The sequence below is a fragment of the Osmerus mordax genome, chromosome 20, assembly GCF_038355195.1.
Source record: "Osmerus mordax isolate fOsmMor3 chromosome 20, fOsmMor3.pri, whole genome shotgun sequence".
Lineage (NCBI taxonomy): Eukaryota > Metazoa > Chordata > Actinopteri > Osmeriformes > Osmeridae > Osmerus > Osmerus mordax.
In genome coordinates, this window is record NC_090069.1 from 4,184,848 (window position 1) to 4,207,347 (window position 22,500).

A 22,500-nucleotide genomic window follows, 5' to 3' on the forward strand; every position below is an offset into this window, starting at 1 on the left:
AGACTGTAACTTGAACAGGATCCTCGTGGCGAGTATCACTAGAACTCACTGTTCTCTCTCGCTCTCTCTTGCTCTCTCTCTCCCTCTCTCTCTCTCCCTCTGTTTCCCCCTCTCTCTCTCTCTCTCTCTCTCCAGTACTTACAGATGCAGTGGCCCCTTCCTGGATGTACCTGGAAGTGCAGCTCTCAAAGACCCCCGCTCTCCCACCCCAACTCACATGGTGAGGCTCCCATCAGAACACATTTGGGAAGTGTGTGTGTGTGCCTTGACCAGACAGTAAGGCGCGCTCTCAGACATACTCATACAGCACTCAGTTGACCCAACTCTTGACCTTTTTCACCCTCCGCACACGCACACGCAAAAACACACGCACACACACAACCTCCCTTACCCTTGACAGACAGACTGACTCTGGAATGCTCAGCCCAGCTAGTGCTAACCCGCCCACACACACTGACGACTTTGACACCTTGTGTGTGTGTTGCGCGCGTGCGTGTGTGGATGAACACACCTCTATGGGCTTGTGTTTGCTGCGAAATCCGCGAGCGCGTGCGTGAGAGTGCAAGAGATAGCAGTATGTTGTGACGGATGCCAGCGATAGTGACACTGGTGTGAGGATTGCGTAAGGTCCGATTACGTAAAGAGGGAGAGAGTGACACCTGGTGGTCACCCCAGTGCACAAAACGAGACTGACTAACTTTTGTTCTCTCTCGTCTCTCTCTCTTTGTCTCTCTCCCTCTCTGTTTCTCTCTCTCTCCCCCCCCCCCCCCCCCAGTCTAATAAGGTACCAGTGGTGCAGCACCCCCACATGCCCCACATGTCCCCCCTGCTGTCATACAGTCCTGACCCCTTCCCCCCCAGGACCCCCCCTCCTCACCTCTCTCCGGACACCGCAGGTATGGACCACCCTCTTTGCTCTCTCTCCTCTCCAACCCCTCCTCCCATCATCTCCACTCCCTACCCCCCCCCACGGTGCCTGTTCATGTCTGCCGTGGCTCTGGTGCCAGCATTAGTGACCCCGCTCTCCCCACCCCCCACACAGGGATCTCCCGGACGCCCCACCCAGCCGAATTGTCGCCCTACTACCCTCTCTCTCCCGGGAGCATGGCCCAGATCCCTCACCACCTGGGCTGGCTGTGAGTCCCCCCCCCACACACACACACACACACACACACACACACTGGGCTGGATGGTTACGTGTTGCTGATCATGACTGTTGGGTTGTAACGCGGTCCATCTTGTTTGTCTCTCCAGGCAGGGCCAGTCGATGTACTCTCTCCCCGGCGGGAGCTTCAGACCCTCCTACCCCGCAGCGCTCGCCATGAACGCCTCCATGTCCAGGTGCGTGTGCGTGCGCGTGCGCGCGCAATCATAAACCCATCATGTTCCGTCGCCGGAACAGCCAAACGCCGTTTAAAACGTTACAACCCAATGACCCCGCCCGTCGATTCTGATTGACAGCCTGGTGTCCAGTCGCTTCTCCCCCCACCTGGTCCCGCCCCCCCAGTCGTCCATCCCCCACCCGGCCATCGTCACCACGGCGATCAAGCAGGAGCCCCGAGACGGCAACCAGCACGGGTAGGCCCAATCGCTCGGTCGGAAAATCCCCTTCCGTCTCCACAGCTCCCTCACACACACACACACACACACACACACACACACACACACACACTGACTAAGCCGTGTGTGTGTGGGGTGCGTCCCGCAGGAAGAGCATGTCCCCGGCCCAGAAGGAGAAGGAGGAGGAGAAGAGGCCTCACATCAAGAAGCCCCTGAACGCCTTCATGCTGTACATGAAGGAGCAGAGGGCCAAGGTGGTGTCAGAGTGCACCCTGAAGGAGAGCGCCGCCATCAACCAGATCCTGGGCCGCCGGGTGAGTGTGTGTGTGTGTGTGTGTACGTGCGTGTGCTGTCTGCTGTGTTAGACGCCGAGCGCGCGTACGCGTGTGCGTGTTAGATTATAGTGGCGTTAGTGTAGTGTGACTGTGGAATCTCGCACGTACACTGGACTCTGGGAGGGGGCGGGGCGGGGGGGGGCGGGGGGGGGGAACGATCCCATTCTCCAGTCGGACCCCGCATATAACGATGACTGAAGCTGCTCTGCTCGGGGAGACGCAGGCTAGCGGCTAGCTTCTCTCTGCTCGGGGAGACGCAGGCTAGCGGCTAGCTTCTCTCTGCTCGGGGAGACGCAGGCTAGCGGCTAGCTTCTCTCTGCTCGGGGAGACGCAGGCTAGCTTCTCTCTGCTCGGGGAGACGCAGGCTAGCGGCTAGCTTCTCTCTGCTCGGGGAGACGCAGGCTAGCGGCTAGCTTCTCTCTGCTCGGGGAGACGCAGGCTAGCGGCTAGCTTCTCTCTGCTCGGGGAGACGCAGGCTAGCGGCTAGCTTCTCTCTGCTCGGGGAGACGCAGGCTAGCGGCTAGCTTCTCTCTGCTCGGGGAGACGCAGGCTAGCGGCTAGCTTCTCTCTGCTGCGTGGCGCCGCGTCGGCGCGTGCGGCGAGGTCATCGAAAGGCGATTGTTGTCGCCCGACTCCCTGTTTCGGATTTGGGAGCTCGCGTCCCTAGTGAGCTGGCGTGCCTGCTGTAATCCACACTCGGCAGTGTGTTGATGTAATGCACCCTGCAGCGTGCTGAACCTGGCTGCTCTTGTCTCTCCTCAGTGGCACTCTCTGTCCAGAGAGGAGCAGGCCAAGTACTACGACCTGGCCCGCAAAGAGAGGCAGCTCCACTCTCAGCTCTACCCCGGCTGGTCAGCCAGAGACAACTACGTGAGTACACGCACACACCCCCTCTGTGCACGTACACACACTCTGCCCAGATGACATGACCCACATCCACACAACCGCTATATCAGTACACACACACACACACGTCTGTGTCAGTACACGCCACAGGCCAAACCAAAGTCCGTGCCATCTTGCCCATAACACCCATTATAAAACCACGCCTGGAGACTGGGTGATCGCACTCATATTTAATTGACGCGTTGTCAAAAGGACTGTGTGCGCCATCGGCTAACTAGCTGCTAGTATCCCCTCTGCGGACGTTGCTATCTACTGGAGCTGCCGGACTAGACAGATCAGAGTCCTCATTCATCGTTTCGCCTTTTGTGCAATCGTCGTTTTGACAGTGTGTGTGTGTAGCGTCGGGTCGACATCGTGTCGAGGCTGATGTTGTTGTTGTTGTTGTTTTGTTTGGACTTTGCAGGGGAAGAGGAAGAAGAGGAAGAGGGATAACAAGTGTGATTCTGCTCTGCCCGACGGTAAGTAGCGCCCGGGCCCGGTTCCCTGAAGCCTGTTTACCCCCGTAAGCCCGGCTTACCTCAGGGAAAGTAGCTGACGTAAGTCTGGCTCTGTTGAGCTGGTGTCACTAACTCGATTGTGTCTCTGTGTGTCTGTGTGTGTGTTTTCAGACCCCACAGAGCACTTCTCCCCGCAGCCCAAGAAGTCCTGCGTGTCGTTCGGCTCTCAGGAAAAGCAGAGCGCCTCGCACGCTCACCCCCACCTGACGCACACCCACCTCTCCCAGGCCAGCCCCGCCTCCTCGCTGGACTCGCCGGCGACGCCCACCACGGCGCTGGCCTCGCCGGCGGCGCCGGCGCCCACCCACACCGAGCACACGCACGCGCCGAGCCACGGCGAGCACGCGCACGCCGAGCAGGTCCAGCCCCTCTCCCTCACCACCAAGCCCCACCGCCCGCACAGGGACGTACACGCACACTTGCAGCCCCAAAGCCACGCTCAGTCTCACGCGCTCCGCGCCGGCAAGCCCTCAGGTCATACCTCCTCCTCCCCCTCCTCCTCTCACCCCTCCTACTCCCCCCAGATAGGCTCCTCCTCCTCCTCCTCCAGCAGCAAGACTCCTCCCCTCCTCTCCCGTCCGTTCGCCTTCCCCCCCGCCCTGGCCCCGCCTCCGAGCTCCCTCCACCAATCGGTGCTGAGCTCCCAGCGTGCCTTAACGCAGTCCCAGCCCCTCTCTCTGGTCACCCGAACCAATCACTGAAGCGCTCGGGGAGCTGTGTAGTGTTAGCCCTAAGGGCAGGTCTAGGACCAGCTGTCCTTGCCTCAGCCACAGATGGCTGAGGTCACATCTGGCCAGGAGTCAGTGCCTTGGGGGGGGGATATCTACCCACTCCCATCTTTTTTACCTCGCTTTTAAAAGCTGCAAGTGAGCTTTGTTTTTTTTTTTTGTTTTTTTTTTAAACCCTTTTTATAGTTAATAGACCACCCTTTATATTAGTATGAAAAGGAAAGAAAAAAAATATCGGTCAATATTTGATCACCTCTTTCTAACTTGTCTTCATGAAACAATGTATTTTTTTGTAAACCTCTATTTTTCAGAATTGTTACCTTTTTTATAATTTCTCAATGTTCAACTTATAAATGACACATGTAAAAAAAATCATTTTTAATGGAAATCAAAACAAAAATGGCTGTAAGTTTTAGTTTCATCTTATGTTTGATGGTAGTTTTTGAGTAGACCAGCTCTGTTCTTGTTTTGTAAAGCCCTGCTTCCCATGTGATGATAATAAACATCCATTTTCTCTGAAACGTGTCTGTGATGATTTGTGTGTGTGTGTGTGTGTGTGTGTGTGCGTGTGCGTGTGTGTGTGCACGCGTGCGTGTGCTTGTGAGGCGTGTTGGTGTCAGCAATCCTGAATTGTTGGTGTCACCGAGTTCGACGACGAAACAGCTGTGTGTGTCTGAGATACTCTTGGCTCTGATTGCTGTGCAATGTAGCGAACCTGGTGATTACAACTCATTAGGCCTGCACCACACTGCATTTGACTGTGTATGTCAGTGCGGCCCCAGAATTAAACGTCCTCCGTGAAGAGATGGTCGACCACAGAAGGATGTGTGAGGAGAGGTTTAAAGGGGGGGAAAAAAAACTCACCTTCTCAGGACAGATCTACAGGAGCTCTAATCCTGGAGATGTTTATACTTGGCAACGTGCTATTATGGAACCCACCTCAGACACACACTGGAGACAAACAAGCTGTCTTAGATTACAGACAACCTCTCCTCGTTCTCAAACGGTGCCCTAGAACGTGGCCAACCCAAACACCTCCATGTCTCTGGGCCAAAAGACAGAAATACACGGCGGTTGAGAAATGGTTGATTGAGCCTAACTTTGGAATTAACCAGAAGTGACAATTTAAAGGGACATCTGGACTGAATTCACTCGCGGCCGGATTAGGCTTGGTGGTTTGCATGGTTTTTTATATATCTGGAGTCGTTGCTATTTCTGTCCCCATTTTTGTTTCTCTACTGCCCTCTGCTGGTGTGATTAGATAGTGTAGTCTCAAGTAAAAGCTGCAATGTAGGCAAAGACGACTCCGGTTTCGTGTAAACTTGTCACACACATTACACTGTGATAAGATAAAAGAATCTGGTCAATAATATAGAGAAAATTGAATATTATTGGTCACAAACATTTTTGTTTTCAAGGTGTGACATTGTGACCAGAATTTCGTAATTGTGCAGCTTGTTTCCTCATAAGATTACTTGTCAAAAGACTGTGTATAGGCTACAGTACTGGGTGGATTAGCCTTTGGTACGCTAATAAAACAGTTGTCAGTATATGGATGTCTGGTATCAGTTTTTATTATTCCCTAATTAGGTTTGCTCAACTGAACTTACTTTTGCTTTTGATTCTGAGAAAAACTGCCTTGCATGTTACTGAGTTGTCAGGAATTGTCAAATAAGGTACACATGACAAGCAGCTGTAGTTTATCCGGGAACCAACCTGTTTGTAATTGGTAGGCCGACATCCCAAAGCTGAAAGCTAAGGCCCAAACAAGATATCAGACATACCAAACACATGTACACATCCGAGACAATACTGCAGCCTATTAACCTGTAAATGCCATGTCTGATTGCGCTACAAAACCAAAAACACTTCTTGGCAAACCACAATTGTGAAGACTCGGTTACACGAAACGTTCAAGTTTCATAAATACATACTGTTGCCACGGAAACCAAGTGATGTGTATTTGCTTGTTAAGACCGTTTGATCGAAATAAAAGCATCTGCAGACTGCAATTAATATGACAGACTTCAAGTTTGAGCAGAGAAGCATATTTTGGCACGACAGGAACGGAATGTGCACAGTTGAGGCCTGAGGGACAGAAAGTGACATCAGCGGCACGTTTGTGGGAATTTCACTGTATTTGGCGGTGGAAGCTGGCTGAGCGGTGAGGGAGTCGGGCTAGTAATCCGAAGGTTGCCAGTTCGATTCCCGGTCATGCCAACTGACGTTGTGTCCTTGGGCAAGACACTTCACCCTACTTGCCTCGGGGGAATGTCCCTGTACTTACTGTAAGTCGCTCTGGATAAGACCGTCTGCTAAATGACTAAATGTAATGTATTTCATTGTTTGGGGGACTTCTGTTGTATTTCCTATGGTGGAACGGCCCTGGATCATTGTCATAACTGTTGTTGGTTCTACCTTGGAGCTGAAAGAGCAGCATGCTCAGCATGATTCCAATCTAACAAACACAGGATGTGCTTTGAGTGCAGCCGGACATGAATACTAAGAAAGAAGAGTTTTTCAGCTTGGCGGAAAGAGAAGGTGGGTCATACCTTTTCTATGTACGTGTGTCTGAGAGAGAATGGGAGGGGGGGGACATCACCTAGCACTGTGAGTCCTGATGCCCTTGAATGAAGCTCTACGAACTTAATGGATGCATGTTTATAGTCTGATTATTAAGATGATATATCAGACTCTTATGCAATCTGAGGTCTGAGGTGAAATCTGTTGTCAGTTTCTCCTCTCCCTCCTCGTCTCCTCCTTGTCGGAGGTAGGAGAGCTTGTTTCTTTTGTTTGCTGAGTTCGAATAACTCCCCACCTTGAGCTTTGTATTCAAAAATACTTTTGACTTTATTCACAACAAAAGGTATACATAGACTTCATAGACATACACTAAACAGCAACAAATATAAAACGGAAAATATTCAAAACACTTTTAGGTTCACAGAGAAAATGAGTATTTCTTGGAAAGGTTCTATCTTCTGATAAAGATCAATTCGACGAGCCAAGCTACCAAGCAAGAATTGAATTTGGAAAAGTTACAAGACATTGCACAAGTAGGGTAACCCTACTATGTCTGAAATTGTCACCAATACACCTGGTCATGACACTAAAAGCATACACACACACCAACTAACCAACCGACTAACTGATGGAGTGTTTCCGAGGTCTGATGTTGTCTGTGCTGACCAATGACGTGGTACTGAGCCCTTTTTCTTCACACTCCTTCCCTGGCTCAGCGAACGGGAACACATCTCTCGTCAGCCGTGAAACCAAGCAGGGCATTTCCTTCTTCCCGGCCAGATGTCGACCTTTGGCCTGGAACCTGAAGGCTACGCGGTGGGAGAGGCGTGTCGTGAGGCGGGTTAGCTCCAGGCCACGCCCCCCCTCCTCCTCCAGCAAGTCACAGAGAGTCTGGAGGAAGACAGCGCCCAGGGGGTGACTGAACGCTGCGTAGCCTGAGAAGAGGAAGGGGAGGGGGTATGAATGGAGAGTAATGTGGTGTTGTTCACATCCTGGGTGTTTTCAACGAGGAGGTATGGCTCACCTGGTACTGTGGCGTACATCACGGCTGTATCTATGGGAATGGACTGGTATTGCGCAAAGGTATCCTTTGTGTCTTCGCTTCCTGCCGCATCGGTCTCCACCTCGACCCCAGCGTCCAACTCATGTCCTCGACATGCCTGGAGAGACAGCCGATTTGTTACGACTTTGTGTTGCCGTGTGTCATGTGTGATGATGATGATGAGGGCGAGGAGCAGAACACCAACCTGGATGAAGAACATCTTGGTCTTGCCCTCCATGTGTGGGTTGTTGAAGTAGCTGAAAATGCGAGACAGTCTGACTGGCCCCCCGTCCGCTCCGAACACACACCCTTCCTCTCCGTGCGTCGAAAGCACCGCCAGGAAACAGCCCTCCACTGTTTTCTTGCTCTCTAAATGATGGGGCACAAGAGTCCAGAACATCAGGTTTTGCCCTGTCACATAATCGCCGATGACACGCTGTCAGAACAGCTGGTTCGCTCGCCTCGTCTGTCACCTGTGCTTGCAAGGCGGGGCTAGGCCCTCGCACGTCAGCAGTCGAGACTTCTGCCTGAACAGTCTTTATTAAACAGGCGTATCCACTCAGTCGAGGTAGAGTGCTGTACCTGTTTCTGCTCCTTCTGTCTACATGCATGAGTCATGGCACCCTGCCAGAACATTCTGTGCTAACACGTCGACATATTTCAGTCTCCCCCTTAACTTGAAGAGTAATCTTTGCTTATCCATCTATCTACGGTGTGTGTCCTTCATGTGGTGACAACTTGAAGGATCTCAATATTTACCAGGGACAACTTGGTTGCTGTTAAAGGGCGTCATAGTTCTGAAAGTCTACTGGATGTGTTTGTTTCTGCAGTGGACTCTGACCCATCATTAATAACCTTGCGTAAACATGACTGATGATGATGAGAAACGATACTCTGCAAGCAAAACAAAAGATCCTTAGGGCAAGGCTAAGCTGTGTCAGACACAGTCGATTACCATTGACCTAGAAACATCCAGTGGAAGAATATTAATATTAGAATTGTCTTTATTGAGGATCAGTCCTGAATCAGACAATAAGACCAGAGATTGACATTGGGATCTTTAATCATGTATTCCTTTCGCAGGTGCTTTTATCCAAAGGGACGTATGCAGGGGATTCAAACCTGCAACCTCTTGATCGGCAGTTAAATGCTCTACTGCTGAGCTATATTCATCCTTTAGAATGATCTGTCTTCCATTTTCAGGTCACATCTCCCCAATCATCCCATTATGCAAATCATCACATACATATTCACTAGGTGTAGGATAACAGGATGCAGCGTGCAAACAGCAAGGAACTGTGGTCGATGGTGTGCCGTCACATGAATGTATGTATGCAATACCTTTCTGAAAGAGTGCGTAGATCTCCCGGGCGGTGAGGTCCGAGTGTATGTCCACTTTGAATCCGAGCTTCCTCAGAACGCGGTGGAGTCTCTTTGTGTCTCTGCCGGCTCCTGGTCTCCTGGACAACTGAACTCCAGGGTCGAACGTTTCCACGGACACCAGTACTGCCCGGTTCACCTCCTTGTCGTGCCTCATACCCTTCCACATGGATACGGTCTTGTACAGAGAGAGGAGATCCAGGGAGGTTGACTTGGTCTGACTCCTCGTGCAGCAACTACCTTTATGTACCTCTAACCGGCAATCAGTGGATTACAGATAGAGACACGCCTTTTTTAACACCTGGCAGCCATATATGGCCTGGATCCTCTAGCGTACATCACATGCTGCCGTGATGGTTTCTGCGTTGCATAACTCTGTTAATTCCTTTGAGCTTCTCCACTCAGGAGGTTGTTTCACAGGAAACTTCCACATACCTTCCGTGTCACCTTTAGACCAGACATTCTAGTGTTCCTCACTGTGGGTGTTTAGAACATGATAAGAAAGTTATGAGATACATTACATTTACATTTAGTCATTTAGCAGACTCTCTTATCCAGAGCGCCTTACAGTAAGTACAGGGACATTCCCCCCCGAGACAAGTACGGTAAAGTGCCTTGCCCAAGGACACAACGTCATTTAGCGTGGCCGGGAATCGAACCAAGATAATGATCATTCCACTTGAATGAGACAATCGTGTTTCTTCATCACATGTTTTTGATTTATTGTCATGTTTTTGTGTCTGTCTGTCCACAATCACAATCGGCTTGTTTGGAGTGAACATTTATCGTAAAACGCATGACTGTACCTGGCAGGCGTACGTCATTATCCTCTTACTGCTCTTCCTGTGCCATAGGCTGTGTTGGCCGAAGCCCCATCTGGAAGAGTGAAAGTAATTGCCGTCACACCCACGATTGGATATTATATTCCTTATCAATGCACTGTTAAGAATGTCATATTTGCATCAAATATAGTCACGATATTTTTTATTTTTTTTATTTACAGTCCATGACAACATGTTTACATATATTAAACCCTTCACCATGAAAACTAGTTGTCTTGACGTTTTCTTTCAGTGATTTCAGTGATTCTTGCTGTACACCGAGGCGACCTGTAGATGGCAGTCAAAAGGCTTCCAAGATCCTACGTCATCCACATGCTGCCGAGTAACGTGGAAAAATGTACTAGCAGTGGCACGGTAGCAGGGGGGTTGACACCCACATTGTCATTTTACTTTTACGAAAAAGACGAATGTTTTGGATTCTGTTCTCTATCCTCGTTTTGACCGTTTTGAGTTGTCTCGGGTCGTTTAACTTGTGACGATGGAACGTGTTCATGTATTTACGTGATGAGATACAAAGTAAGTAGCCTAGCTAGCTAGTATTATTATTATAGCAGTCGGTCCATTAGAGATAGCTCTGTTGTGCTAGCTGTGCTAGCTGTGCGGCAAGCTCGCAAACTATTACGATGTCAGCAAGCACCAGGTATTATTGGGGAAATTAATTTAAAAAACACTACTGGTAGTAGTTCATTTTAATGTCAGTGCATGTCGAATCATCAAGGACAGAAGACCAACTAACGTCTGGCGTAGCCACAATCTAGCCACCTGATAGTAGCAGTACAGTCGGACCGGAGCAGCGCACACACGGTCTCATCTTAATTCGCTTTTGCTTCTCAGCCATCATTTTTACTCCATCGACTTCTAGTTGGTACATACAGTGACGTATCAACTAGTTACAGAACTAGTAAACATATACAGATGCCTCCAACGAATAAAAACGGGATTCCGGACAGGTAAAATAAACAGACTCAGCCTAATCTATAGCCGACTGTCCAACGACTGTAGGCATTTGACAGGATGTTTACACTCCCACAGGTGGTTGGACTACAAGGCCGTAGGCAAGAAGATTCCCGGGACTCGGTTCATTGCTTTCAAGGTTCCCTTGAAACAGGTCAGAAACGGTCACGTTTTTTCCTTTTCACCTGACAGCTTTAAGGTCTGAACCATGATAATGGCACAACAAAATCCTGTCAATAAATCCATCGTTTAGTTAATTGTGTTAGAGGTTGATTGAACGAGGATATCTGTCTGTGTCTGTGTGGTTACAGTCGCTGAATCGCCATGTTCAGAGTTCTGACGTGTTTGGTCCCAAGGAGCTGCTGACTGCTCTTAGTAAAGAGAAACAGGAGTTGGGCTTGATTATAGACCTCACCTATACCACACGCTACTACAAACCAGTGGTACACACACACACACTCACTCTCACACACATACATAGAAGTGTACACTTTCTGCTTCATTTTCTCAACAATATCTCTTGGTGTGGATGTTTAGGATTTACCAGACTCACTGTTCTACCTGAAGATCTTCACGGCTGGTCATGAAGTTCCCTGCGACCCCACAATCCTCAGCTTCAAACGGGCTGTACGCAAGTTCCTACAAGACAACGCAGACAATGGTAAGTGCACAACCAAAAGCTAACCATTGGGGATGAGGTCATGTTGGAATTCAGCAGGACAAGAGAACAATACCTGAAAGCTAATATCCTGGTGACTCTCACAGAGAAGCTGATTGGAGTCCACTGTACCCATGGTTTGAACCGCACGGGCTACCTCGTCTGCAGGTGAATACAGGTCAGGTGGTGTGTTTGGCTGTTTCACCATGGCTTCCACAGTCGGTGTTGTATAACTTCTGCTTGGCCCCCAGGTACCTGATAGATGTGGATGGCCTGGATCCAAAACAGGCTATAAAGTGTAAGTTCTGATTGTTTTGGAAGTGTGTGTGTGTTTACAAGAGAAAGATTGTAAACGAGAAGGGAAAGCCATGGTTGGAGAGAGTTGAGTAATCCGCAGTTGTCTGCTCTCTGCGTTGATTTTGTCAGTGTTTAACTCTGCGAGGGGCCACGCCATAGAGAGGGAGAACTACCTGAAGGATCTCCAGTCTGGACCAAAGCGAAGGTGAGAGTCCCCGAGCTCCTAGCTGGGTATCAGGGAGAACACATGTTCCTCCTAGAGCCGTTTGTTGTGCGACTAAATGAGTTGTCTGTCGGTCCTCCCACCTTTTGTGTCTTTACAGTAATCAGGGCATGGACGAATCAGAGCAGGAGCCAATCAAAGGCCAGGCAGGCTCGACCCCGCCCTGGGAGAGAGAACAGCACGGCAACTATAATTGTCACCGCTCAGTGTAAGTTTCCGGAGCACTCCCACCGACCTCCCGATGATCCCTAACCGCAGCGGTGCCGTTTTCTCACTTCCACGTCTGTCGTCCTCCACTTCAGGCCTTTCCACCAACGGGGGATGAACCACCAGCAGCCTCGGCCCCTACACAGCGGCCTCCGCCCCCCTCCCCTGCTCCCCCCCCCACAGCACCATCGCCCCCGCCACCCTCCTCCTCTCATCCCGCCCTCCATCCCTGGCATGTGGTCCCCCATACCCAGGTACCAGTGGAGGCCCCAAGCACAATCCGAGTCGGCGTGGTGGAGACAATCCCATCCGCAACCAGACCACCAGTACGGGGGGTCCCGGCACGAGAACGGCAGGGGGAGGGGCTTCCACCCCCAGGAGGAGAGGAGGAGGGGGCCGTTCCCCCCGCCGTCCGCTCCTCCCTACCCGCTGCTCCCACGCTATTCTTCCGAGGGCTTCCGAGGCAGCGCTTCTAGCAGTCACAACCCTCGCTCGGAGGAGAGGGACGAGCCCAGGAGGAAAAGTCAACATCGCCACCGACACCACGATAGAACTTGAGATGGGTGGGTGGTGGGTGGTGGGGGGGGGGGGAGGGGAGAGGGGAGAGGAATGGAGGATAGTCGCAAAAGGAAAGCGTGAGAGACAAGTCGCAGGCAGGGACAGAGTACTGTTCCTTTGTCGGCTGTTTTTGTATTAAATGCTTTTTTTTTTTAATGTGAATTTGGCTGAGTCTACATTTTTCTCTTAAGGGCTTGTTGGATTTGCGTTTGTTTTATGACCAGAAATTTGGCTTCGAAACTATTAAGTAGGCTATACCAGGCACAAAGCCTTTTTTCTTGTTTTTTTAACATAAGGTTTACATAAAGTGCCTGTGTTTTAATGTGTGCTCCACTGTCATTGCCAATTTATATTTCCTATGCTTACTAACACCTGCCATGTGATTCTCATGTTTTAATTACAGCCAATAAAGACATTGGTTGCTGGTACAACATCATGGTTGATTTTTTTTATGCAGTAACTTAATCTGACAGTGTTACAGTTGAATCATACATTAAAGTTGTGGACAGGAAGTTTTTCCATTTGCCATGATGGTCATGTCAACTGTTCAGGTCATTATTCACTGACTAGAAAATGACACGTAATAACGAAAAATATCGCATGTGTAAGTAACGCAGAAAGATATAAATGTTTTCACTGAAGGCAATGATTCAGCTTTTGTGTACAGCATATTTAGCACCTTGTCAGCAACCGTAGGCTGGTTCAGCAGATAGTGCTGAATTCGAGCGGAAGGGCACGCGCACTCTACAGTCACGAATCTCCCACTGCAGCTCTCACTGTAGTAAACATGGCGATGAAGGCGCTTCGAGGAATGGTGAACGGAGCTATGAATGAGCTCTCTTCAGCTGTCACCGGGAATAAAACGGCCGCTTCCAGAGAACACGCCTTGGCCGTTAACCGTGACTACATCTCCCAGCCGAGGTTGAGTAAGTGGACTTTTAAACTAAATAGAGTGGAGATGACGAATGCTGCGCATTCGGCTCCAAACCATGACTGGCGAATAATTGGAGCCAACAAACGTTCTTCTTATGTCTCACAACTGCTGTGCTGATAATGTAAAATAACGTTTCGTTCACAATCATTACATTTACATCCCAGTTACCTAGGCGAATGCCTGATTTATGAATGGTGGTTGTCTCCCAAAATGTTCCTCTCTTGACGATTAATTAAATTATACTGAAATTGTGCAGCAAATGAAACAATTCCTAGGTCTCCATCATACTCACAGGGACGTTTTCTTTGTCTTTTTTATTTTTTATCTATAGCCTATAAAACAGTGTCTGGTGTGAATGGGCCTCTTGTGATTCTGGACCACGTGAAGGTATAAAACCCCTTAAAAGGCAAATATTAAACAAAGCTTGATTAGTCAGTGGTCAGTCTGTCCCATTGCTCTAACTGTCATGTTTCCTCCAGTTCCCCAGGTATGCTGAGATCGTCCACCTCACCCTCCCAGATGGAACCAAGAGGAGTGGGCAGGTCCTGGAGGTTACTGGGTCCAAGGCCGTGGTGCAGGTAGCCTGTGTGTGTGTGTGTATGTGTGTGTCTTTGGATGTCAGTGATTTCACAGTATCATCTGTACTGGTTGGTCCTCAGGAGTGTTTAATGAAGGTGATGAGAGGTTCTCTCCTGCTCTGGTACAGGTGTTTGAAGGAACATCTGGTATTGATGCAAAAAAGACAAGCTGTGAGTTTACAGGAGATATTCTGCGCACACCTGTGTCAGAGGACATGCTAGGTATGATAAATACCAATCATCACCAATATCCATAGCAAGTGTAAGAGATAATTGGGCTTTTGGGATACTTAATACATGTGTGTCTGTCTGTCTGTCTGTGTGTGTGTGTGTGTGTTGACAGGTCGTGTGTTTAACGGATCGGGCAAGCCTATCGACAAAGGCCCTCCCGTGATGGCAGAGGACTTCCTGGATATTATGGGTACACTTCCTGGACGGTCTCATTATTCTTCATGTCTTTATTCACACAAACACATTTGGACAATAACTGGGTGATAACTGGTAATTTACTGTGTCTGACGTTTGAATGCGTGTGGGTGAGCGCTTGTACATGTGCACCTTTCTTTGCGTGCGTGTCGGTGTGTGCGTGTGCGTGTGTGTGTAGGCCAGCCGATAAATCCCCAGTGTCGTATTTATCCTGAGGAGATGATTCAGACTGGCATTTCAGCCATTGACGGCATGAACAGCATCGCCAGGGGGCAGAAAATACCCATCTTCTCTGCTGCAGGTCTACCACACAACGAGGTACACACACACACACACACACACACACACACACACACACACACACACACACATGCACTTGGTGCGCACAAGGACAAGTCCCCTTCCACTCCCCAGTTTAAATTAACAGCTATTTAAGTGGTGAAGGCTGGCCTGCTGATTTCCAGAGCAGCATTAAGACATTGAGCACAGGATTTGAAGGACCTACTACTAATTAACCGGACTGAATTAGATTGATTAATTAATTGTATAATTTCCATTTAATGAGTTCAGTTTGATTAAATTAGAAAATAGGTTTTATCCCTTGGGCAGGGGTGAAGAGATTAGTAATTTCTAGTCTACAGAAGCTGGCATGGGTGATGGACACGTTCTCTTTGTGTCTGTGTGTGTGTGTGTGTGTGTAGATAGCAGCCCAGATCTGCCGGCAGGCAGGCTTGGTGAAGAAGTCGAAGGACGTGATGGACTACAGCGAGGAGAACTTCGCCATTGTATTCGCCGCCATGGGCGTCAACATGGAGACAGCCCGCTTCTTCAAGTCGGACTTTGAGGAGAACGGTTCCATGGACAACGTGTGTCTGTTCCTCAACCTGGCCAACGACCCCACGTATGACCTTTTGACCTTGTCCTCGGCTCACCGTCTGGTCAGGGACATGGGGTGTTAGGCCCAGCCTGAAGTCCCCGGGTGGTGCTGGACTGAGCTGGTATACTGTTGAAGGCTCTATAAGGCTCTGAACAATCATCCCTCTCTCTCTCTCTCTCTCTCTCTCTCTCTCTCTCTCTCTCTCTCTCTCTCTCTCTCTCTCTCTCTCTCTCTCTCTCTCTCTCTCTCTCTCTCTCTCTCTCTCTCTCTCTCTCTCTCTCTCTTTCTCTCACACTCCCTCCCTCACTCTTCTCTCTTTCTTTATTTCTCTCTCTCTTTCTCTCTCCTTATTCTCTGTCACTATCTCCATTTTCTAGGATTGAGCGTATTATAACACCGCGCCTAGCTCTGACATCAGCAGAGTATCTGGCCTATCAGTGTGAGAAGCACGTTCTCGTCATCCTCACTGACATGAGCTCCTACGCAGAAGCTCTCAGAGAGGTGCGTCGCACACACACACACACGCACACACACTCATCTCCAAGTTTAGTCAACCCTCAATACAAATGTATTAAAATGGAATAAAAATTCTGTCTTTCCCTCTTTCTCTCCATCCCCCCTCACTCTCTCTCTCTCTCTCTCTCTCTCTCTCTCTCTCTCTCTCTCTCTCTCTCTCTCTCTCTCTCTCTCTCTCTCTCTCTCTCTCCCTCCCTCCCTTCCTCTCAGGTGTCCGCAGCCAGAGAGGAGGTGCCAGGTCGTCGTGGTTTCCCTGGTTACATGTACACAGATCTGGCTACGATCTACGAGCGTGCCGGGAGAGTAGAGGGACGCAACGGATCCATCACTCAGATTCCCATCCTCACCATGCCCAACGACGGTAAACACACACACACTCATACTCACACACACGTGCATCAGCGGACTAACAACCACACAGCCAGGGAACTTTCCCGTCCTATCACGCGCCCATTCCCCCACCCCGCTCCACTTCTGCTCCACTTCAAATCTCACGCTCCCTCCGGCCCTCTCTCTGTGTGTGTCAGACATCACCCACCCCATCCCTGATCTGACGGGCTACATCACCGAGGGCCAGATCTACGTAGACAGACAGCTGCACAACCGACAGGTAAGCTGGTGGAGACCGGGTCTAGTAGCACTGCTCATCAGCACTGTGGCTCTCTGAAAGGTTCCTGTGTGTGGTTCTCCCTGAGGTTCCTGTCCGTGTGTGGTTCTCTCTGAGGTTCCTGCGTGTGGTTCTCTTTGAAAGGTTCCTGTGTGTGGTTCTCTCTGAAAGGTTCCTGTGTGTGGTTCTCTCTGAAAGGTTCCTGTGTGTGGTTCTCTCTGAAAGGTTCCTGTGTGTGGTTCTCTCTGAGGTTCCTGTCTGTGTGGTTCTCTCTGAAAGGTTCCTGTGTGTGGTTCTCTCTGAAAGGTTCCTGTGTGTGGTTCTCTCTGAGGTTCCTGTCTGTGTGGTTCTCTCTGAAAGGTTCCTGTGTGTGGTTCTCTCTGAAAGGTTCCTGTGTGTGGTTCTCTCTGAAAGGTTCCTGTGTGTGGTTCTCTCAGAGGCTCCTGTCCGTGTGTGGTTCTCTCTGAAAGGTTCCTGTGTGTGGTTCTCTCTGAAAGGTTCCTGTGTGTGGTTCTCTCGGAGGTTCCTCTCCATGTGTGGTTCTCTCTGAGGCTCCTGTCCATGTGTTCTCTAGATTTACCCGCCCATAAACGTGCTGCCCTCCCTGTCCCGTCTGATGAAGTCTGCCATCGGAGAGGGCATGACACGCAGAGATCACTCAGACGTCTCCAACCAGCTGGTGTGGATACGAGCACACACACACGCACGCACACACACACACACACACACGCTAACTATTTTGCCTCATTACGTCCTGCGTACATTTCTGAATGTGTACGTTTCTATGTGTGTGTGTGTGTCTGTGTAGTATGCATGTTATGCTATTGGTAAGGATGTTCAGGCCATGAAGGCTGTTGTAGGAGAGGAGGCCCTCACTGCCGACGATCTGCTCTACCTGGAATTCCTGCAGAAGTTTGAGAGGAACTTCATTGCCCAAGGTACACCTGCGACCATGGGGGGCATGCCTTCGAACGGCTTCGAGTATCAGGGAGCATCATGTTAACGTAGCGTGTGCGTGTCCCCTCCCGCTGTGTGCAGGTGCCTATGAGAACAGGAGTGTGTACGAGACCCTGGACATCGGCTGGCAGCTGATGAGAATCTTCCCCAAAGAGATGCTGAAGAGGATTCCTCAAAGCACCCTGGTCGAGTTCTACCCCCGTGACTCCAAGCACTAACATGCTGAACAAACATACACACACACACGCACACGCTTGTCTCCTCTCCTGCCCTCTCCATCTGTGTTGGTATTGCTTGAGTCAACTCGCCCGCCCTGTGGCTCTTGTAAGCTTCATCGAACCCGGTATAACACCCCCTAAACACGCACACACACACACACTCGTCAAACAGGTCGTCGCTGAGCCTGTAAGCGACAGAGGGGCCAGGATGCATCGCGGGACATGTCGCATGACCCAAGGAGAGCGACGGGACGTTTAACAGGGATGTTCGCTGGTTTCAGTGACGATCTACCAAAGCTGTCGACCAGGGCAACCTAGACTGTGAGGAGGAGGAGGAGGGAGAGGAGGAGGCGAAGCATTGCAATTACGACAGTGATGGTGCAGGGTCAGTATTTGTGGCTGTGGCACGAGTCACATGATCAGGAGATCATGTGGTCCTGGTGATTACGATGCCACTGGGTGTGTTTGAAAGACGAGAGCAAGCATCAGTTTGTCTCATTGATGTGTTAACTGGAGAAAATGGTTGTTGATTCGTGGTGCTTTTGCGTGCGTGGTCGCTGTGTCCATGGTAACTGTTTATTGTAACTGTGGCGTCTGATCTGAGCTTACTTGATAATAGCACATTTCCAAATACAGTGTTCCCAAACCTGCACGAGCTACGCTGCTAATCTCCAGCTGCCTGTTAACACTGAGAAGAAGTGTTCAAATACCTGGATGTATTGCCTTGTCTGTGCCATACATTTGGATGTATTTCAGATGTATTCATTTTGGGTTTGATTTTGTGGAATGAACAGTGTGATTGTTGGTATTCCCTCGGTTGCCGCTGTGAGTGTAGCTGTTTACGCCCCCTGCCCTTGCCAGAAACACACACACACAATCACAGTCTTGTGATTCCGGGATGAACTTCCTCATCCAGAACCCCCCTAACTTGTCTCCAAAGCAGACCGAGTTCTGTGTCTCTATCTGGGATGATGTAGGTTTCCTATCAGCATGCATGCTGTTGTGTTTCCAGTCTGTGCCTGCCGTATCTCCATGGAATAAATCATGTTCAATCTCCTTCTCTGGTGGTGCCTGAATCTTCACCACGCTGATCCATATCAACTTCTGAGCACGCAGACACAGTCCGTCTCCGCACTCCGCACAAACGAACGCACACAGACGCTCGCGTACACTTCCGCAGTCGGAAGGCGCGCACGCTAATCTCGAGCGTCAACACCGGCTCCTTTTGATCTGCTGTTCCATCTGGACGTTAGCTTCGATGAGAAGATAGTTGCTGTAACTCTTGTCTGGTATCTCCTCCTCCATCCGTGTCGGAGGGGGGGCTCGCAGTACCGCAGACCACCACTGCGGGGTGCCGTTGAACCATGCGACCGTCATGGCTGTCGGAATTAGTGAGATGCTAAACACCCTGACTGGCACAGGAACAAATATGGTTGTTTTCCGTCTCTCCCTCTCGAGGAAAAGGTCAAGACTGCGGGCAGGACATGGATGTCTGATGTCAGCGTGGTTAGCCCACGGTGATTAGTGCGGGAGGGGGGGGGGGGTGAAGTGAATGTTACAGTACTGAACGCAGATGTAGACATGAATGTGACCGCCGCCCTACTGTCTGTCGGTCCGTCTGTCTATCCGCTCTAGAGATGACCCCAGTGTTGTCGTTTACCCCCCCCCCCCCCCCCCCCCCCCCCCCCCGGACTCACCAGCCAGACATGGGGGGCGCAGGGGGGTTGGGTTGGAGTGGGTTGGCACAGCATGCTCTCATCCACTAGACAGACTCTTTGGCCAAAGTAACCATGTAGTTTTGTCTTCACGTCATCTAGCATTTCTCTTGAATGATCTGACATGGGTTCCGACATGGCCCTTCCCCTACCCGAGTGTGGTGTGTGTGTGTGTACTCGAAGAATGTGGGAGGTTAGTACAGTCCTAAAGGGGACTGAATCACTGCATTCGAATCAGCCGTGTCTACTGCACAGAGGACAGGACCAGGCGTGGGCTGGCATTTTAAGAGGGCAGGTTTATCATTCCTCAGAATTGTCAGGGTCTTTCCGTGAAAGGTGTCTCACACACACACACACACACTCACACACACCACTCACTCACTCACCTCTCACTCACTCACTCACTCACTCACTCACTCACTCACTCACTGAAACAAATAAACACACACATTCCTCTCCTCCCCTTCTCTCTCCTTACCTCTCCTCTTCTCCCCTCCCCTCCCCTCCCCTTTCCTCTCCTCTCCTCTCCTCCTCCCCTCTCCGCTTCTCTCCTCTGCTCCTCCCCTCTCCCCTTCTCTCCTCCCCTCCCCTCCCCTCTCTTCCTCTCCTCTCTCTTCCACCCACCTCTCCTCCAGTTTCCCTTCCTTTCATCTCTCCTCCTCCCACCAATGGGGATGGAATTGATGAGTGTGATCCTGATGGGAGGTGGCAGGTGTGTGGCACGCTGACTTGCTCACCCTGCTGCTTCTAAACACACACACGTGCCACACACACACATGTGCCCACGCACACTCGCTCGCACAGAGAGACAGAGGGAGAGAGACGGCCTGGAGGGAGGATGTGTGTTCTGTGTGCCATGAAGGGTCAGTGGTGTCCAGGCCCACTGCAGCACCGCTGTGGGCCATGGCTTATGGTTAGGGTGATGGCTTGATCCCCAAAGGCCTCCACCATTCATGACCCCCCCCCCCCCCCCCCCTCCCCTCCAGCCCCACATCCCCACAGCTTGCTGGTCTGTGTGTGTGTGTTTTCGCGTGTGCACGTTTGTGTTCGTGGGCATGGCTTGTCCAGAACATGTGTGCGTGGTTGTGTGTGTGTCCGTACTTGTGTATGTGTGTGTGTGTGTGTGTTCAGCCCCAACTGGGCTGAGGGCTTAGGAAAGGAAAGGAAATGAAGACTGGGGATGTAGAGATTGTCTCTCTTTCTCTGGGTCCGGAATGTTCCTAATTATAACAGCCATAGTTTTTTCTCCACAGGGGAGTCTGTTCGCGTGTGCATGTGTTTCAGTGAGTTTTCTGCAGCATTGAAAACCATGCACAGCACACATGCATGGAATAATTCATGAGCTATGTTAAGAGCCAGAATTACACACAAATAATTGAAGTAATGACGTTCGAGACCCACGCAAGTCACCCCTGTACGCAAGCAGGCACGCACCAAACGCACGCTCGCCGCTCCTGCGCGCCGCGGAAAACACACGCGCATGCCAATGATAATGTAAACGTATCCAGGCAACCGCGTGAAGTGATTGAGGTAGAAATGCTCAACAGTCGGAATACTTTGTGAGGCGGTCTACTTTAGCCGTACCAGCCAACCTCACGGTACTAATCACATCTATCAGCGCTGCACAAACTCTCTGCCGTTTGTGTTAGCCTATTTTACCAGTACGGTTCTACATCTGCTTCTGTTGCACCTGGACACACTCCAACCCAAAGACACAGGGTAGGAGGTGGGGGGGGGGGGGGGGGTCATGGAGGGAGAACTTAGAAAGCGGTTAGCCAGCTCTACACTAATGTAGGAAGATTTAGCAGGCTGTACACCAGACCAGATCCTTCCTCTCTGAAACCTCCACATCCAGGAGGAAGGACGCGGCGGTAGGCTGGCCCAGTGTCGGTGCTCCCTGCCTGGCCGAGAGTCTGGGGGTTGCGGGGGTGTCAGGATGGAGGGTGGTGTGCGCCTGTTGTGCTATGAATGGACAGCCCCTGCCTGAACTGTGTCAGACACACGTGACCTGAGATGAGGGTCAGGGCTGCAGGGACGTGCTGTCATGTACCCCGGTGCAGGCCAGGGTGCTGTGGCGTGCCACGGACGGCCGCAAAGATGCTAGCATGTGTGTGTTGTGTGCGTGTGTCATTGGCCTGTGTATGAACTCAAAAAGACTGAGAGCTGAGAGTTCACAGTTTGGTCAGAGTAGCGTCTCAATAGAAGAAGACACATCTTTGTTTTGTTGTCAAAACTTCTTTGTTTTGACAACCACTGAAATCCATTTGCTCGATCTGTCATTTTCCGGGTGATTCCGGTGTAGTCTATTATTATTGTTTTCAGATTTGTTTGGCTGGATGTCATGTGCAGGTTGAATGCATGTTATATGTCACACACAGATACACAGTGCTCTGTGTTGCAGTCTTATTATCCGTCCATGATTTGTTCATTATTCAAACATGAGCTAGCCTTGTCCTGGGGGACACCGTGGCAAATGAGGGCTTGTTAGGAAAACAAACAAACTGAAATGAACAGATTGGAGAGGAGTGGTGATGTTATTCTAGGTAGCCTTGAGGTGAACTCTCAGAAATCTCCTCTTCTTTTCTCTTCTCTTCATTTGTCTTTTCTTCTCTACTCACCCATCTCCTCTCCCCTTCTCTCATCTCATCTCCTTTCCTCTCATCTCCTCTCCTCCCATTATCTATTCTACTTACAATTTGAATTTGAATTCTACAGGAATTCTACACACATACACACACACATTGCACCGTTTTAGGACGATCCCTGGTAGGCACGCCACAGAAAGGACAAGTGAATTGAGACATTTGTTTCACACTGGCCAATCCATTGGGTTTCTTCCTGAAAACACCAAGCGGCTTCTAAAATGTGCGTTTAAGCGTGCTTTTATGCACTGAATGTGCCATTTCCTCCACTCGTTTTGCCATTCACTGGGCACTGTAAAGTCTAGTCTGACCCTCTGCTA

At 50.3% G+C, this 22,500-nt stretch overlaps 4 protein-coding genes across 6 annotated transcripts; 3 read left to right on the forward strand and 1 right to left on the reverse strand.

The window, feature by feature from the left end:
* Nucleotides 1-135: 135 nt before the first annotated feature.
* tcf7l1a (transcription factor 7 like 1a) lies at nucleotides 136-4,547 on the forward strand (the record flags this gene model as incomplete). Its single annotated transcript, XM_067258155.1, is given in 9 exon segments — nucleotides 136-220; nucleotides 776-896; nucleotides 1,043-1,136; nucleotides 1,255-1,341; nucleotides 1,462-1,578; nucleotides 1,709-1,874; nucleotides 2,658-2,765; nucleotides 3,205-3,259; nucleotides 3,410-4,547. Coding segments are annotated over 9 exon segments (1,423 nt in total), but the record flags the coding sequence as incomplete, so codon positions are not given.
* Nucleotides 4,548-6,885: 2,338 nt separating this feature from the next.
* Nucleotides 6,886-9,193, reverse strand: casp17 (caspase 17, apoptosis-related cysteine peptidase). Its single transcript, XM_067258488.1, has 4 exons — nucleotides 8,933-9,193; nucleotides 7,797-7,960; nucleotides 7,574-7,709; nucleotides 6,886-7,484 (listed from the first exon to the last, which is right to left on the reverse strand). The coding sequence occupies exons 1-4, from the start codon at nucleotides 9,138-9,140 to the stop codon at nucleotides 7,171-7,173; spliced, it is 822 nt and encodes a 273-aa protein (XP_067114589.1). The 5' UTR covers nucleotides 9,141-9,193; the 3' UTR covers nucleotides 6,886-7,170.
* Nucleotides 9,194-10,265: 1,072 nt separating this feature from the next.
* dusp11 (dual specificity phosphatase 11 (RNA/RNP complex 1-interacting)) lies at nucleotides 10,266-13,141 on the forward strand. 2 transcript variants are annotated; one of them, XM_067258288.1, is made up of 10 exons: nucleotides 10,266-10,329; nucleotides 10,648-10,763; nucleotides 10,846-10,921; nucleotides 11,079-11,210; nucleotides 11,305-11,428; nucleotides 11,533-11,593; nucleotides 11,677-11,723; nucleotides 11,852-11,927; nucleotides 12,046-12,153; nucleotides 12,248-13,141. In XM_067258288.1, exons 1-10 carry the CDS (start codon nucleotides 10,318-10,320, stop codon nucleotides 12,708-12,710), a joined length of 1,215 nt encoding a protein of 404 aa, XP_067114389.1. In that variant the 5' UTR covers nucleotides 10,266-10,317; the 3' UTR covers nucleotides 12,711-13,141. The 2 variants fall into 2 exon arrangements, with proteins under 2 accessions (XP_067114389.1, XP_067114390.1); XM_067258289.1 differs by lacking the exon at nucleotides 10,266-10,329 and having other exon boundaries at nucleotides 10,583-10,763.
* A 356-nt stretch (nucleotides 13,142-13,497) lies between these two features.
* On the forward strand, nucleotides 13,498-18,843 carry atp6v1b2 (ATPase H+ transporting V1 subunit B2). 2 transcript variants are annotated; one of them, XM_067258045.1, is made up of 13 exons: nucleotides 13,498-13,636; nucleotides 13,976-14,031; nucleotides 14,124-14,222; nucleotides 14,351-14,444; nucleotides 14,566-14,643; nucleotides 14,827-14,966; nucleotides 15,350-15,549; nucleotides 15,903-16,026; nucleotides 16,252-16,402; nucleotides 16,569-16,651; nucleotides 17,223-17,327; nucleotides 17,457-17,586; nucleotides 17,687-18,843. In XM_067258045.1, exons 1-13 carry the CDS (start codon nucleotides 13,498-13,500, stop codon nucleotides 17,821-17,823), a joined length of 1,536 nt encoding a protein of 511 aa, XP_067114146.1. In that variant the 3' UTR covers nucleotides 17,824-18,843. The 2 variants fall into 2 exon arrangements, with proteins under 2 accessions (XP_067114146.1, XP_067114147.1); XM_067258046.1 differs by having other exon boundaries at nucleotides 13,507-13,631.
* The last annotated feature ends 3,657 nt before the right edge of the window (nucleotides 18,844-22,500 follow it).